This window comes from Panthera uncia, chromosome B1 (assembly GCF_023721935.1).
Source record: "Panthera uncia isolate 11264 chromosome B1, Puncia_PCG_1.0, whole genome shotgun sequence".
NCBI lineage: Eukaryota > Metazoa > Chordata > Mammalia > Carnivora > Felidae > Panthera > Panthera uncia.
In genome coordinates, this window is record NC_064811.1 from 126,531,709 (window position 1) to 126,548,518 (window position 16,810).

Consider the following 16,810-nt stretch of genomic DNA (forward strand, 5'->3'; position numbering starts at 1 on the left):
GAAAGAAAGAAAGAAAGAAAGAAAGAAAGAAAGAAAGAAAGAAAGAAGTCGCTCACCCCCAGTATAGCAAACCAAAACTTAAGTGTAGTTTCAGCCTCTCCCAGGACCGTGACCTTTTATCCAGTTGACCTGGAAGTTCCTGATCAACACCAGAGAGGTAATCTGCATGACAAACCCCGCCCCCCAAAGAAAGGTGACCTTACCTGAAACAATACGGTCTCTGCTATAAAACTTCCTTTATCACTCCTTTCTCTCTATAAAAGTCTTCCATTTTGTACAACTCCTTGGAGCTACTTCCTATTAGCTAGATGAGATGCTGCCTGATTCATGAATCTTTAAATAAAGCCAGTCTCATCTTCAAATTTACTCAGCTGAATTTTTTTTTTTTTTTTTTTTTTAACAACTCCTAATCTCATATTCTTGGGCTCAGTGCCTTGGTGCCGTTGCTGTTGGTGTGTTTAGTTTTGACTAGGGGCTCATTAAGGAATCCAAGGAAAACTCTAAGGAAAAAAACCCCAGAGGTCTAAAGGCTGACAAAACACGTAAACAACCCCATTGCAGCTGATGCAGAAAACACTCCAGTGAGAAGACACCTGGGAAGCGGAAAAAGAAGATCAAGAAGGAGGGTCACGACCGACAGCTCCTCTGTGGCTTGTACCTGCCATATTTGCCTGGCTGGTCCCCAGTGCTTGAAGTATCAGCTGCAGCTCTCTGACGGCTGTTGCTGCCTCTTCTCCACAGGACATGTCCGGCTCCAGCACCACTTCCAGAAGGCCAACTCCTACCAAAGAGAGGCAGGGTCAGCCTGACCGCAGCTCTCCAAACTGACCTCCAGATAAATCAGGCTGAAGTCTCAGGAAAACCCTGCATCACTGATGGAGTCTCAACACGGGTTCTAGCCTTTGAATGGTTTCTCCTCCCCTTCAAATTTTGATTTTTAACTTTGGTTCTTTCAGTGTCTGCTTGAGAGATCGAGCTGTGGGGTCGGTGACAAGGTGGCTACATTTATCACATTTTAGGGATAGGTTATTAGCAAGCCTGACGATAATCACAGTTATTGGTGGGTTATTAGCAAGCCCAATGGTAATCACAGTTCAGGCTGAGTTCTCGAGTCAGTTGTGCCAATACCAATGCTGATATTTGATCTGGATCTGTGAAACTCTTGGGCCTATTTGCTCAACTGATTTGGGAAAACTCTAGGGGGGAAGAGGGTTGGCTGGAAGGAAAGGCAAGAGAAAATCTCCAAGCCTACCTGCCCTGTTCAAATCGATGAGTGTCTGAGACCGCAGCTCATCGTGGAGGCTTTTGCCACTGTCTTGCTCCAGCTGGATCTGCTTGATCCTCACGGTCTTGGTGATCACCTGCCTCCATTTCTTCCCCACACAGACACTGTATGCCAGGCTCCCATTCACAGCAATCGGGAGTCTCTGTTGAGTAATTTGGTAGCCTGCCTGCACACAACATGAGTTACACAGTGATTAGGCCATAAATGTGAGCGGGAGTCCAGTTCACTATTTCTTTTTATGTCACTAAGACTAGAGGTTTACTTAAAAACACAACAGAAGAAAAAAGGAAAAGGAGAAGAAAATTAGTTTATGCAATTTAGCTGTAATTTAACCTGGCCTCTTCTGGCTTTTCCCCCTCCCTTACCTTCCCTGAACCTCCCCCAACCCCCAATCATGATGCAATAAACACGAATCCCATCTTCCCTACAAATTGGGGAATAACAATAATCTCACTGTCAGAGGCCTCTAAGAGAAGAATTTATTGTTTCCACTTAGCTCATTAGCCTAAACCCTGCATCTGATTACTGGGCTCTTGACAGACCCTCCTTATTAGGAAGTGCTGGCTAAGCATTTTGCCATCTACTCTCAGCGCGGGAGACAGCAGTTGCTAGTGCCTTTACGCTTGTTTTGTTCCTGCTCTTTAAGGGAACCAATCATGCCAGCTGCCCTCCATGACCCAACTTCCCATTTCCCTCGCTAGAAAATGCTGTGACACTCACACTCGGCTAAGAAAACATGTAGTACTAAAATACTGATGGATGTTGCAAGGATTCCCTCACCTCCTTCTAAGTAGAGGTGGAAGGACTTCCAAACACACACATGCATCAGCACACATTAAAGAGACAGGAGGTTGATATGGAGAACTGGAGAACAGAGAATAGCAGCTGAAGCCCCCGCAGTGCTTATGGGGTCCCAGACACTGTTCTGAGTTCTTCACACCATTTAATCCTCACGACAACCCTATGAGGGAGATACGGAGCAGGGAAGGAGTTAAGTGCCTTGTCCTAAGCCACAGGGCTAGTAAGTATCCACGTCAGGATTTGAACACCGGATGGTCTGGCTCCACACTCTGCTCTTAGCCACCAGGCTGGCATTTTTCACACTTCCTCTGCATCAGGAGTCCTCTGGCAGGCTGGTCGAAACAGACTGGCCCCACCCGAAGAGTTTCTCATTCTGCAGCTCTGGGGCAGCACCTGAGATTTATATTTCTACCAAGTCCCCAGGAGATGCTGATCCTAGTGGCATGGGGACCGTCCTTTGAGAACCACTGCACTGGGTCAACTCTGTGCTGAAATAGCAAGTCGCAATGTATAAAAATTAAACTCCGAATAGGGTTGTTGAATAAAATACAGGATGCTCAGTCATATTTGGATTTGAATGAACTGTTTATTCAGATAAACAACAAAGACGTTTTACAGAAGTATGTTCCATGTAAAATTTGGCAAGACTAACTCTGGTTATCTGAGCCACCTGGGCCAGAAAGAACAGAAAGCCACAGATAATTAAGTCTCATTTTAGTTGCATGCTAAGTCCCCCACCTTAACCGAACTGATTAGCACTCTCAAAAGATGGAAAAAAAAGCAGTTTCATTCCCTTCATCCTACCAAGCGACAGAATTTGCTAACGGGTGGCAGCCAGAGGGGAAAGCAGCAAGCAAGCAATTGGAGAAATAAGGTTCCAGTCGCATTTTGTATTTAATTGCACTTCCACCCTCACCCACTAACAACCAGCTCACCCTCATCTTCAGTTCAAGGAGAATAACGGGAAGCAGTATCTTCGCTATCGTTTTTCTAAATCTGAAGAAAGGGCATACTTACTAATCAGAGGCTCAGATCAAATGAAATACTATTTTGGGAAACCCACTCAACGTTACAGTTTCGGTTCAGTTCAACATTATGAAAAACTGGCTCTACTTCACCCTGGCTTCTCCTAAAGAAGAAACTATAATTTTAAGGAAAAAGCAGGTTAATATTGGGTTTACTGCACAGACAATTACTGTCGTCAGTCGAGGCTTCTGGTTCATGTTTCCGCTTACTATTGTCCACTTATGTGCTCCTCGTGAGATGACAGAAACGTCCCTGGAGGAGACAGTCCTATTACTGGTAACTTCAACTTCAAAGAGGGAAGCTATCACTCCATCTGCAAAGCTACAGTATGCATTTACTGTTGCATCAGCCACAGAGTTAGATTTGACCTAACAGGCAATTAGCGCCAAACACCGCGGCTGGGCTGAGCCCGAGAACGCTGGCTTCTACTCCCCGTTCAATTACGAGGGAGCCGGCAGAAGCATGAGGCTAAGCAAGGAGTCAGCAATCAGGACAACTGCATCCAATCTAGTAAACATCGGGGGGCACCTGCCTTCATCAGGGCCAGGCAGAACCTCCCGCTGACACGGACAGAGCTCTGACTGAAAACATGAGAGGCGCGGCCCCCCTCCCTCGCGTCAAGCCCCCCAGCTCTGAGGCCGTACACAGGGCGGGCCGCCAAGCGTACTTACAGGGAGGTCTGCATAGAAGTAGTGCTTCCTGTCAAACAAGGACTTCTTGTTTATGTGGCAGTTCAGTGCCAGGCCTGTCATCACCGCCGCTTCGACGCATCTCCTGTTGAGAACCTATGGAGACAGGACGCACAGCATCTCTCAGATCCAGTCTGAACAAATGCTTCTCCCACACACTGACATCCTCCCTGAATATTCAATCTGGCCCTTCAACAGGCATTATCTCTGGTTCTCTGTGTGGGCAGCTCCAGTTCGCAAGTAGGCTCTGATCCTCTGGAACCGGGAAAACTTTATATAAAAAAGAAAATGCATGCAGTGGTGGGTTCCACGGGGAACTTCAGGAACTGCCACATCAAAGTTAACAGGGAGGGACCCAGAAAAGCCCAGCAGGGTTACATGGAATAAACTTAATCCTAAAACAGAACAAGGAATTGGTCAGAATACAGGAGAGGCACTGATTCCTAAGAGGAGGAGCCAAGAAGCAGCTCACCAAGCCACCTCAGCGAGGTTGGAAAACACTTCGCCAGAAGAAGAACAAACTTCTGGGAACTCCGGGAAAAATCTTCTGGAAAAACGGCCACAGCCATTTCCTCAAGGGCTGGGAAATGGGGCATGCCTGCCTCCTCAGTTTCGGTCCAGGCCTGGTGGACTCACTAGAGGTACAGACCGAGTGTGCCCTGCACCCCGACTCTTCCTGAGCCTCTCTGGTCCTTCCAGGGGCTGTCGTACCTCACAGGTTCCTTCTAGATCCCACCCCATCCCACTTTCAGGAGTGAACGACCAAGAAATGGCTAGCAAACTTCCCAGCCCAAAAGGACACGAACAGCTTTTTAAAGAACTTCGGGGGGTGGGGATGTGGGGTAAGGAATAAGACCGGCAACTAGAGACAAGGTGAAAGCATTAAGTTCTGGAGTAAGCAGGTCCAAACCCCACTTCTGCTATGTATAAGTGTGTGAAGACTTAGTTTCCTCATCTCTGAAATAAGGGTTTAATACCTACCTTGCAGAATGCATAAAGTAACAGACAGAACATCTACTCCATAGTAACAAATCCCTATCTAGTTAGTTCATTTCCCCACTCTGCTTCGGGAAAATTTTTGAAGATGAAAAATTTTTGTACTTGCTAATGAAACATACTTCTACTCTTTATTAGAATATTTATGATGTTCATTAGTATATTTAGTATACTTTTATTTATATAGGGCTTTCCACATCCACCATTTTATTTCAGCTTCACAGCAACCCTGTAAAGAAGGAATTTGTATTATTTTATTTCAGTAAAGAAAAAACTAAGACCCAGAGATCCTAAGAGAGTCACCCAAATCACTGAGTTGGCAAATGGTAAAGTCAGCTCTAAGGTCCACACAAGCCCTTGCCTAGTGAGTGACAAACAGAATCCCTGTGGTTTAGGGACCGGCTCTCCAGGCTGGAATAATGAGTGGGGCACTCCAGCACAGGCAGAACTTGATCAAACACAGATTTTGAAGACAAATCTGTACAACAGAAAGGTAAGAGGCGTCTCTACTCACTGCAATATACCACCCCCGAAAGAGAACTCAAACAGTGAAATCTCCCTCCTAGTAACATCATTATATGCATTTTCTTCAGAAACCAGGTTAGAAAATGGACTTCTATTTGGATTTCTTCATTCTGGGGCAAGTAATATTGTTAGCTCTGCAGTAATAATGGTTTTCATGAAGAGATGTGGGGGGGGGGGGGGGGGGAACAGGATGCTCTCTAATTACTGATGTTTTCACTTGTTAATGTTTGGTATTTTACTGAACAGTTGTTACTGCAATACAAATATAGCTGGCAGAGAACACTGCCAAATCCCAGCCTGATGATTTGGGTCAAGGCACACAAGAATGTGAAGCTTGTGTCCCAGCCCGGAGCCCTATTCCTCCTGGGCTCTACCGTAGTGGGGGCTTGCTGTAAACTGCCTGTCTTGCTAATCCGTACCAGTTCTTGCTTTATTATTCCCACTGTTTTCTCTCTCATCTCTGTCGGGTCTGCCCCTCGGGGGGCCAACCTGCTTCCTCCTTCTAGACATGAAGAGAACCCAGCTTTGTTTTGCTTGCTCATTTCTGCACGTGCATTGCTAACAAACTCCCTGTACCTGGCCCTGCGAGGGAGTGAGGGGTTGTGGGTGATCACAGACTCCCACTGTGCCTGTGTGCACAAGAGGATGCAGGCATTTGAGAAACCATCAATTTCCAAAGAATAAGAATGCGGGAAAACACATAAACATTACAGCAATATTGAATATACTTTAATCTTTTTTTGATGATTTAGAAGACTTGAAGTACTTCAGGGTCAGAATTATAAGCATCAATCATCTCCACACTATAGCTGCACAGAGGGGCTAGTAAATAGAGAGTGCCAGTTAAAAGAATGCCAAGAAAAAAGAATTTATTATGATCTTAGTCAAGCTGCTTATGACAGATGGAGGTCCAGGTCAGCATGTTGCGAGAATGGGATGCAGAATTGGAAAATTCAACTTGGGCTGTCTTTATTCTGAGAAACTTCTGAAGTGTCTATAAAGTACTAGATTTTAGAGATACAAAGGTAAATAGGACTCTGTCACTGGCCTCAATGAATCTGTAGTGGGGACATGAACGTGCCAGCATCTCCAACATCCTTCTCAAGTTCACCTGCTATACTGGGAAGATCTTGCTAAAAATGTAAATCCTACAGCATTTCATTGCTTAAAATCACTCAATGGCTCCCAACGCCCACAGGCTAAGCTTTTATAAGATCCAGTTCCCACCCCCCATCTTCAATTTCATCTCCTGTCACATTCCGCTCCCCACCACCCCATATGGTCCATCACCTATACAAACCACGCTGACCTGTGGACTCTCCCTTTTCTCATTCCATTCAAAATCTACTGAGATGTCACCAAACCTGCGAAACTCTCCTTACTATTCTTCCCTTTGTACCCCTCTTGATCGTCTACACACTTCCATTTGTGCTAGTAATACAGTGGACTGAACTTATTTACATATATTTCCATTAGACTAATTTTCACGAGGATGGGAATTATCAGTTCATCCTTGCATCCCTGGAGCCTAATAAGGAACTGAAAAATAGCGGTGCTCAATTAATGTGTGTTGAACTCCAATGAGGATGGAGGTGATGCATATCAAGGCAAGGTTTCAGAGAGGCAGTGATGTCTCAATCTCCAGGCCTTCACACTGGTTTCTAGAAGTTTCCTGAAGCAAAAACCAATCATGTATAATGGGATCAAAGAGGTAACTTGAAAATCCAAAGAGCTAACTTCTCCCGAAGAAAGCATGTCCCAGGATTTTCTTTAAAATTAACATAAAGTGACTACAAAGGATCTCAGGTTTAGCCCCAACAGCTTTAATGCAGAAGGAAAGTAACAATCCTTGGAACTCACACAGCACACCGGTCTCAACTGAGTCTTAGAAGAGGCTTCGCTCTGGCTTCGGGAATGATCATCGGTGAGTATTTATTGCACACTGCATTGTGTCAGGAGGTGTGCCATGCACAACACATACGTTAGCCATTTAACCCTTTCAGTAATCATAGGGCATCTTACAGATAATGAAGGGGGTTCTAGAGATAAAGTAATTTGGCCAAGGTGACACATATGATAAGTGGCAGAGCCAGGAAGACCCCCGGAACTCCAGCTCTCAATTACGACACTCTACCTTGAATCTTCAAAGAATAAAGCGTATTGATAGCTATGTAAACTGCAAATACCTGGCTGTAACTCTGGAGCAGCAACTCAAACCAAACTCTGCTGTAGATAAGTTCAGGCAGGTATCGTTTCTAACATCTTTTTCTTAGCAGTTTTTTTCTCTCTAGGTTTGTTTTCAGAGGTTGAACTCCTAGAGAGCAAGCACTGTGTTCTTTTCAATTTGCAAAACAATACACAGTCTCTGGCATGTGGAAGATTTGATGATGAGTGGACCTTTAGCAGGGGATGTTCTATTTCTAGGTTTCTGAAACCCTTAGACACAAGTACCCACGAAATGATTTATAAAATAAGTGGAGAGGCTCTTTTATTTAATCAGAAAATAAGAGAGGCAGAGGTAGAAGAAACATGCATCAGACCTCCAAGGACACATTGTGACCCCAATTTGAGAAACAGTCTTCTAGTTTTAAGCAAGTATTTCCTAATCTCTGAGTAAAATGGGCCATCATTTAATAACAACTCCCAACACATCTTCCCCCCCAACCGCCCCAATTCACCAAGCTGCACATATTCCACCTCTCAGTATATCCTGACTCACCCCTCTCCACCACCCCGCCTTCCTCTCAAATCCTCTGGTTTAATTCAGGCCTCTATTCAAGCATCATCCCCTCCAACTGAGATTTCTGCACAAACCACCTGGCCAAGTTTGTCTCCCTCCATTCCAGCCCTCAACATCTCCTCCACACCCATTCAAAAGCAATCTTTCTAAAGAGGAAATCTGTCCATGCAATGCCCCTGCTTAAAAACCTTCTTCACCACTTCTCATCACTGTAAAGAAAGTGCAAGTCTTTGGGGGAGTCTCCTATGTCCTTCATGATTTAACCCCTACCTTTCTAGCTTCCTCTTCTTCCACTGTCCCTAATCCCATAGACTCTCATGCAAACATGTATTTGACACCCTTTGTGCAGACTGCTGCTTCTGCTGGTAATGCCCTGTATTCTCATCCACTTGAACAAGATCTCAGCACCTGGCAAGCCTTGGATGTCCTGCCCCCACTGCAGTCTAGGTACTCCTTCTCCAGCACCCATGCACTCTGGTAAAGCACCAGCTTCCAAGCAGACTGAGCTCCCTGAGGGTAGTCAAATCATTTTATCTTATTCCTCTTTGCTCCCCCCCCACACTTAAATGCAATACCAAGCTGATTAAACATTAACCGAGGTAATGAATAATTTAACATTCCCTTTATCAACATCCAAAAGACTATAAGCAATGAAATAAAAGCAAAATTGTTCTATAAAATATATGTGTCAAGAGATAGAAACCACCCTTAGTATGTAAAACAGAACCACCTGAAAAAAGAGACTTTATTACACAGATGACAAAGAGCTGGGACATCACAGAGGGCACTGTAATGCAATTTAGGAGACTCTCAACAGCAGGAAGCCATTTCTACCCCTTGATGGAGGGATGGGGGTGGGGAGAAGCAGCATCACTGGATCCGGGGCACAGGGGACCCAGAGGACCCCAGAAACACAGCAGACCTGTCTCCTGGGAGGTGGAGCCAGGGATGAGACCCAGCCACTACCAGAGGTGTTGCCAGAGGAGGCTAGGGAAGGAGAAATACCCTGTGGCTCCTTTCCTCCCACTTCCGGTCTTTTACCAGCTGAGCGGAGGCACCAGAAACAGAAGTGTGTGTGGGCAGTTCCCCAGTGATACTCAGCAGAGCAGAGGAACAGTGAGGTGTGATATGGGTATACACGGGCCACAACTGCACAGCAAATACACACATTTTTATATTCACTTCTGTGACTTTTGATAATAGCTAATATTTGATGCCACTCTCACGTCTATCCAATCAACATAAAACTGAAAATTTCGTGGACTCCTTTTTCACAGACTGGGAGCCAAAAAATCATGAAATGCTACTAATTTCTAAGGAACATCTGTGATAACTCAACTTGGGCTGGAACAAACTCTAAGTCTATATACTAACTATTAGGAAAGGATTTGCTAAGCAAATAAGCTGAATGAAGAAGATTATATAACGCACTTAAGTCAATATAATATTCACTAGAATTTCCTGGAATTCTAGTAATTATAAATAAGTCTATTCAGTGAAGTCAGTCCCTGGGATCTATACCAGGAAATATTTTGTGATGCACTTCAAAGAAATAAAACTGCCTTTCATAACAATCTGTAATTCATACCATTTCTCTCCCCTTCCTACTTCATCCTTAACTGGTGATCCCCAAAGTTAGTCCAACTGGTATCAGTGCCTCCTTTAAAAATGGAGGTTAGGGGCGCCTGGGTGGCTCAGTCAGTTGAGCGCCGACTTCGGCTCAGGTCACGATCTCGCGGTCCGTGAGTTCGAGCCCCACATCGGGCCCCTGTGCTGACAGCTCAGAGCCCGGAGCCTGTTTCAGATTCTGTGTCTCCCTCTCTCTGACCCTCCCCCATTCATGCTCTGTCTCTCTCTGTCTCAAAAATAAATAAACGTTAAAAAAAAAAAAATTAAAAAAATAAAAATAAAAATGGAGGTAACATGACAAGACTCGTGTACTCGCTGAAATTCTAGTTAGCACTTCTTTTGGAGTGAAGACTATAAGGTGATGTTTTACAAAAAGCCCAAATGGCAATTATTCTGTGAAATTAATGCTATATATGACAAATCTGATGATTAAGATACAGCATGGTAAATGCTTTAATTTATGGATAGAAAGTAATTAAGATTTATTAAGTAAAAATAAGGCAGTAAAATGGGCCTTTATCTTACTGCTAACCATAAATTTATTTCAAAACATGAACTCCCTCTAATTCATATTCAAAGAAAAAAACTACACAGATAAATTTTCCTTATGGTAGAGAAAACTGTTCCCCCATTTCTGCATCCCCACATCCCTTCTCACCACAGAGCTCTTTTATCATCACCCAAAACAAATACAAACACTCACGAGAGCTATGAAAATTAAGCTTGTGAAAACTGGTCAGTTAGTTAATTTTTTTAAAGTGAAATTTTACCATCAGAAGTTACTAGCTTTATGCAGATATTAATGTTTATAAGGATATACCCATATAAATATATGTTCTTTATGCCTAAACATGGGCACTGCCTAGGGAAAAGGAGAAAGAGAATGCTGTATTTTCTTTTGTTTAAATCCCTCTTTCACAAAAGGGAAAAAATATCAAATATGCACTTCACAGGAAACAATTCTTGTTCCAAAGAAGGGTGTGGTTTGGCAGTTTTGACTGTTCTTCAGTTCCAAGGTTCCTCTTTATCCTCTTGCACCAATTCTACTCCCGACGTCTGGTCAAGATCAAAGGCAAGGATGTTGTGCTGGTCCAAAGTGCCAGAAGGCCCAATCTCCTCAGGTGGGATTCCATCCTCCTCTAGCCTCTGCCCACCTGGCAAGGGGGACCTGGTGCCCACAGTCACCACCAGCTATGGCTAGCCTAGACCAGCTTGGTCTTTAGAGCTGGAGCAATCTCTCTTGCTTTTCCACAGACCACTGGCATCTAAGATCTGACATCTACCTGTGGATCGTACGAAAAAGAAGAAAAAACCTTGGCAACTCTAGACCCATATCTAACCTAGTTAAAACTTCTCACAGGGCACAGCCTGGTTTGCTTGGACTTCCCTTTGGGGTTGGAGGCCAATGGCCTAGCTACTATATGTTCATTTGTGGAGTCTCAAGCTTGGCCACTTAGCCAAATCAGACAGGAAGGCTTAAGAGCGACTGACAGCCAGTAAAAAGCAAGATTGGGTATATATATTAAACTGGTCTCTTTCCCACAACATTTCCAACAGTTATTAATTTGGCATTACTCATTGCAGTCAAACTGATCTATGAGAAGACTTTTACTAATTGACAAACTGGGACAAAATGGAGTCAGAAAGATCTGAATCTAATCTCTACTGTTACTAGCTGTGTGACCTTACACAAATTACCTAACCTCTCTCAGCCTCAGTTTCCTTATCTGTTAGAGAATAGTAATTTTGCAGGGTTGTTCTGTGAATTAAACAAAATTACTCAACACATGGTAGACATTTAGAAAATACTGATTTCAGAACTCAAGTGTTATTAAAGGCAGAATGCCCATCTCATTTGAATCTTTCATATGCAAGCTTTCCTAGGAGGCAAAAGATTCTAATGAGAAAAGGTCTAAACAGCTCCACAGATCCATTACTCTAGATTTACAATCAAAAGTAAGGCACAACAGATGCTGAAATTATGTATTATGTCAACATGCTATTTCCCCCTTAAATGATAACCAACACCTTTTGTGATAATTAGTGTGTTATCTCCAGTGCAACAGAGACCATATTTCTTAATGCCTCAGGAAACTTGTATTACTTCACTGTCTCTGTTTTATGGTGACCCAAAATTTTCCCAGATAACACTGCATGCATGCCTGTGGCTGGAAAAAACTCCCATTCTCAAATCAAAGGAGCTACCTTCTAACAAGTTGAATAGTTGTAAATTAGTTAAATGAGCCAATTTTTACCGTCATCTCATTGATGTCCACCACACATTTGTGGCTTCCTGTCTTCTGAGACAGTAAATATGTTTGAAATGCAGACAGGCTGGGGAGAAGAGATGTATGAAGAAGGCATGAAGTAGATACAGGAATAATGTTTAAGAAAAAAAAATCACTGTTCTTTTTCAATAAAACTTTGGGATGGGGCCACAATCTTTATTGGAGAAAGATTCCCCCCCCCAACTCTGAAATTTGTCTTTCTCTTGTTTATAACTTTTAAGAATAAATATATTAATGTCAAAAAGGCTAAACACACAAACCCATTCATTTTAGATTGACCCCATACCGAAACTGCTGAGTCTTTTCTAATCTATCCTAAAATTTACTCACAAGATTATCTACCTGGAGAAATTTAGTGGCATGACAAACTGTTTCATATCACTGAAATCTCAAGAGTAATCAGTGATAGTGGTAAGAAATTTCATAAGTCAAAAGCTCTAATGATTCAGAATGAGATCTACTTTCATCTTTGTATAGAAGAACAGTATTATGGTGAAAGATCTGACTTGCTGAGAAATGAAACAACTGGCCCGAACCAACCAAACTCTAGAAAGGCATTTCAGCCTTCATTCTTGATAAAAACCATCAACAAAGCAGGGATAGATGGAACATACCTCAACATCATAAAGGCCATATATGAAAGACCCACACCTAATATCACCCTCAAAGCAGAAAAACAGAACTTTTCCTCTACAGTCATGAACAAGACAGATGTCCACTCTCACTAATTACTATCTAACATAGTACTGGAAGTATTAGACTCAGCAATCAGACAACAAAAAGAAATAAAAGGCATACAAATCAGCAAGGAAGAACTCAGACTTTCACTATTTACAGACAAGATACTCTGAGGAAACCCGAAAGACCCCACCAAAAAACTGTTAGAACTAATACATGAATTCAGTAGTCATAGGATATAAAATCAATGTACAGAAATCTGCTGCATTTCTATATACCAATAATGAAGCAGCAGAAAAAATAAATCAAGGAATTGATCCCATTTGCAGCTGTACCAAAACCTGTAAGATACCTAGGAATAAACCTAACCAACGGTCTGTATGCTGAATGAAAGATCTATGGGCTGAATACTATTGAACACTTATGAAAGAAACTGAACAGGGCACAAAGAAATGGAAAAACATTCCATGCTCATGGACTGGAAGAACAAACATTGTTAAAATGTCTATACTACCCAAAGAAATTCACACATTTAACACAATTCCTATCAAAATACTACCAGCATTTTTCACAAAGCTAATTCTAAAATCTGTATGGAACCACAAAAGACCCCAAATAACCAAAGCAACCCTGGAAAAGAAAAGCAAAGCTGGAGGCATCAGGATTCCAGACTTCAAGCTGTATTCATCAAGACAGTATGGTACTGGTACAAAAACAGACACACAGATCAATGGAACAGAATAGAAAACCCAGACATGGACCCACAACTATATGGTCAACTAATCTTCAACAAAGCAAGAAGGAATATCCAATGGAAAAAAGACAGTCTCTTCAACAAATGGTGTTGGGAAAGCCGGACAGCGACATGCAGAAGAATTAACCTGGACCACTTTCTTACACAAAAATAAACTCAAAATGGATGAAATACCTAAATGTGAGACAGGAAACCATCAAAATCCTAGAGGAGAACACAGGTGGCAAACCGCTTTAACTTCAGCTGTAGCAACTTCTTACTAGACATGTCTCCGGTGGCAAGGAAAACAAAAGCAAACATGAACAATTGGGACCTCATCAAGATAAAAAGCTTCTGTACAGCAAAGGAAACAATCAACAAAACTAAAAGGCAGACTACAGAATGGAAGAAGATATTTGCAAATGACATATCAGATAAAGCGTTAGTATCCAAAATCTATAAAGAACTTAGCAAACTCAACACCCAAAAAACAGATAATCCAATTAATGGGCAGAAGACATGACTAGACATTTTTCCAAAGAAGACATCCAGACAACTAACAGACACCTGAAAAGATGATCAACATTACTTATCATCAGGGAAATACAAATCAAAACCACAATGAGACATCACCTCACACCTGTCAAATGGCTAAAATTAACAACATAAGAAACAGTAAGTGTTGGTGAGGATGTGGAAAAAGGAGAACCCTCTGCATTGTTGGTGGGAATGCAAACTGGCGCAGCCACTCTGGAAAACAGTACGGAGGTTCCTCAAAAGGTTAAAAATAGAAGTACCCTATGATTCAGCAATGGCACTACTAGGTATTTACCAAAGGATACAAAAATACAGGGTACATGCACCCCAATGTTTATGGCAGCATTATTAACAATAGCCTAACTATGAAAACAAAGAGCCCAAATATCCATCAACTGATGAATGGATAAAGGAGGTATGGGGTGTGTGTGTGTGTGTGTGTGTGTGTGTGTGTGTGTATAAAGGAGTGGTATATATAGGTATGTGTATACATACACAACGGAATTTTACTCAGCCATCAAAAAGAATGAAACCTTGTCATTTGCAGTGACATGGATGGAGCTACAGTGTATTATGCTATGTGAAATAAATCAGTGAAAGACAAATACCGTAAGATTTCGCAAACAAAGCAGATGAACATATGGGAGGGGGAAAAAAGAGAGAAGGAAACAAACCATAAGAGACTCTTAATGATAGAGAACAAACTGAGGGTTGGCGGAGGCACGTGGGTGGGAGATGGGCTAGCTGGTGATGGGTACTAAGGAGGCCACTTGTGGTGAGCACTGGGTGCTGTATGTAAGTGATGAACCCCAGAGTTCTACTCCTGAAAGCAATATTGCACTGTATGTTACCTAACTAGAATTTAAATAAAAATTTGAAGAGGAAAAAAAAAAATGCTAGCTGGGTATTCACTAGTGGGATGGATAGGGAATTTGGTGGAACAAGGCCTGTGAATACCAAAAGCAAAGTCCTACAGGCACATGTACCTGCTGCGTTCATCAGTCCCTGATGAGTGTCCTGAGGAGCGAGCCTTTGGAGGAGTCTATCAGGATGTACATTTTTAGGAAGAAAAAACTATCTTTAATTTTATGCACCCAACAGGAATACATCTCCTTAGAGGCTTCATGGCAAGCCATGAAATCATGGAGGTTAACAAGTAAAAGAAAAAGAAAGAAGCCAAGCCTTCATAGGGCAAAACACCCCATTTCCTTAATCATGTTTGCTTTAAAAATAGATTACAAAAGAACTTGGCCTGGACTTTTAAAAGAAGGGAAGGGAAAGGAGAAAGAAAAAGGAAGGAAATGATACCAAAGAGACAAGAAAACTAGTTGCAGTATGTGATCTTTGAATGGGTCCTGGCCTGGGGAGAAGAAAATAAAGGATAATGCTGAGGCAACTGTGGAAACCTGAGTATGAACGGTGTTTTAGAGAATAGTGTTGTATCGCTGTTAGTTGTGATCAGTTCTCAGTGAGCAGAGAAGAGGAGGTTTTTGCTCCTTAGGAGAGAGATGCTAAGGTATTTATGGGTAAAGTGCCATGATGTCTGCAACCTACTCTCAAATGACTCAACCAGAGGGAAAAACAATCTAGGTGCAGGATGGATGTGCACTGTACTATTTTTTCAACTTTTTCATAAGTTTGAATTTCTTCAAAATAAAAAGTGTGGGGGCAGGAGAAAGGAGTAGATAATTCTACCTGAGAGGATGGTGAGATATTACAAGCCATAAGAGGGAGAGAGAGCCTGGAGGAGACAGGAGCTATTTAAACTCATGCTAACTCATAAAATGTACATGTGTATCAGAGGCTTATATTCACTGCTGCTGAAAATCAGCTGTGGAAAGGAAAACATTCTAGATACTGTATCTATCTAAAACTTTCCTATGCCAACATTAAGTGGGACATACTAAGGCCCTACAGAGGTGATGAAGTATGGTGCAACCCTCCAGGAACGTGAAAAATCTGTTGACAGGGAATTCTCTACTATCCACATGTAAGTATATAAATCCTGCATATAGGCAACATGTTTGCAATCAAGAATATGGAAAGACAACTTGTTTATTGTTTTTTACCTGGTAGGTAAATTATTTTCCCCAACTATATATTTTCTGGTTGAAAATACTTCCAGCTTCCCCCAAAGCTGTGTGGGTATCTTATTTTCTGTTGATGCTTCCATTCTGTTGCTTCACTATGTAAATGTACATGAAATTTCTCAATGTGTGCTTCTCTGAAAGACATCCATGGTCAAGAACCTCATCTTAAATAAATTCATGCTGTTGTGACATGTGCAACCTTAAGTTATTTCAGTGAGCATTACACAAATATTTAACCACCTCCATTCCTTGCCCAAACCTACTGGCCACTATGAAATGCAAGTATTTATAATTTAATGACACAAAGTTAAGAATATGAGTATCATAATAATACCAAAAACATTTACATGCCCCTTGAGGGTTCATGAAGTGCTTTCACATTAACTTCTCTATGTTCATAGATGTAAAAATGGAAGAGAAAAAGAAGGCAACTAAGATAGCTAGCCAGCTATGATAAGAAAACACAGGTTATGAGTGAGGATAGGCATCTTAAAAGTTTACAACCAGCTATAAAGGAAAAAAATCCCTGTTATGTGTTGGAAATGAACAATTAGCAAATACTGCAGAATAGAAATACTGCAGAATGGGGACCAGGCAACTCTCACTTCTATTTTTAACTGGGCTCCTGACCTCCCTGACTCCCTAAGGCAAGTCAGCAAAGCCCTCAGCTTCTTCTTCTGTCGGCTGAGGTTGGAGCCTCTGACCTTGCTCACTGGGGTGGCCTATGAGTTGGCAAACATCACTGAGAATTCAGGACACTATTGACAATCACATATTATTTCCTGCCTGCATC

General features: G+C 42.2%; 1 protein-coding gene across 2 annotated transcripts in view; it reads right to left on the reverse strand.

Moving 5' to 3' along the window:
• GATB (glutamyl-tRNA amidotransferase subunit B) overlaps positions 1 to 16,810 on the reverse strand; it is an 84,712-nt gene that overhangs the window by 48,794 nt on the left and 19,108 nt on the right. For both annotated transcript variants that reach the window (XM_049632275.1, XM_049632273.1), the window contains exons 3-5: positions 3,784 to 3,897; positions 1,253 to 1,451; positions 659 to 781 (exon numbers count right to left, since the gene is read on the reverse strand). In XM_049632275.1, the coding sequence (XP_049488232.1) occupies positions 659 to 781; positions 1,253 to 1,451; positions 3,784 to 3,897 (436 nt within the window). The remainder of the gene's footprint in view (positions 1 to 658; positions 782 to 1,252; positions 1,452 to 3,783; positions 3,898 to 16,810) is intronic.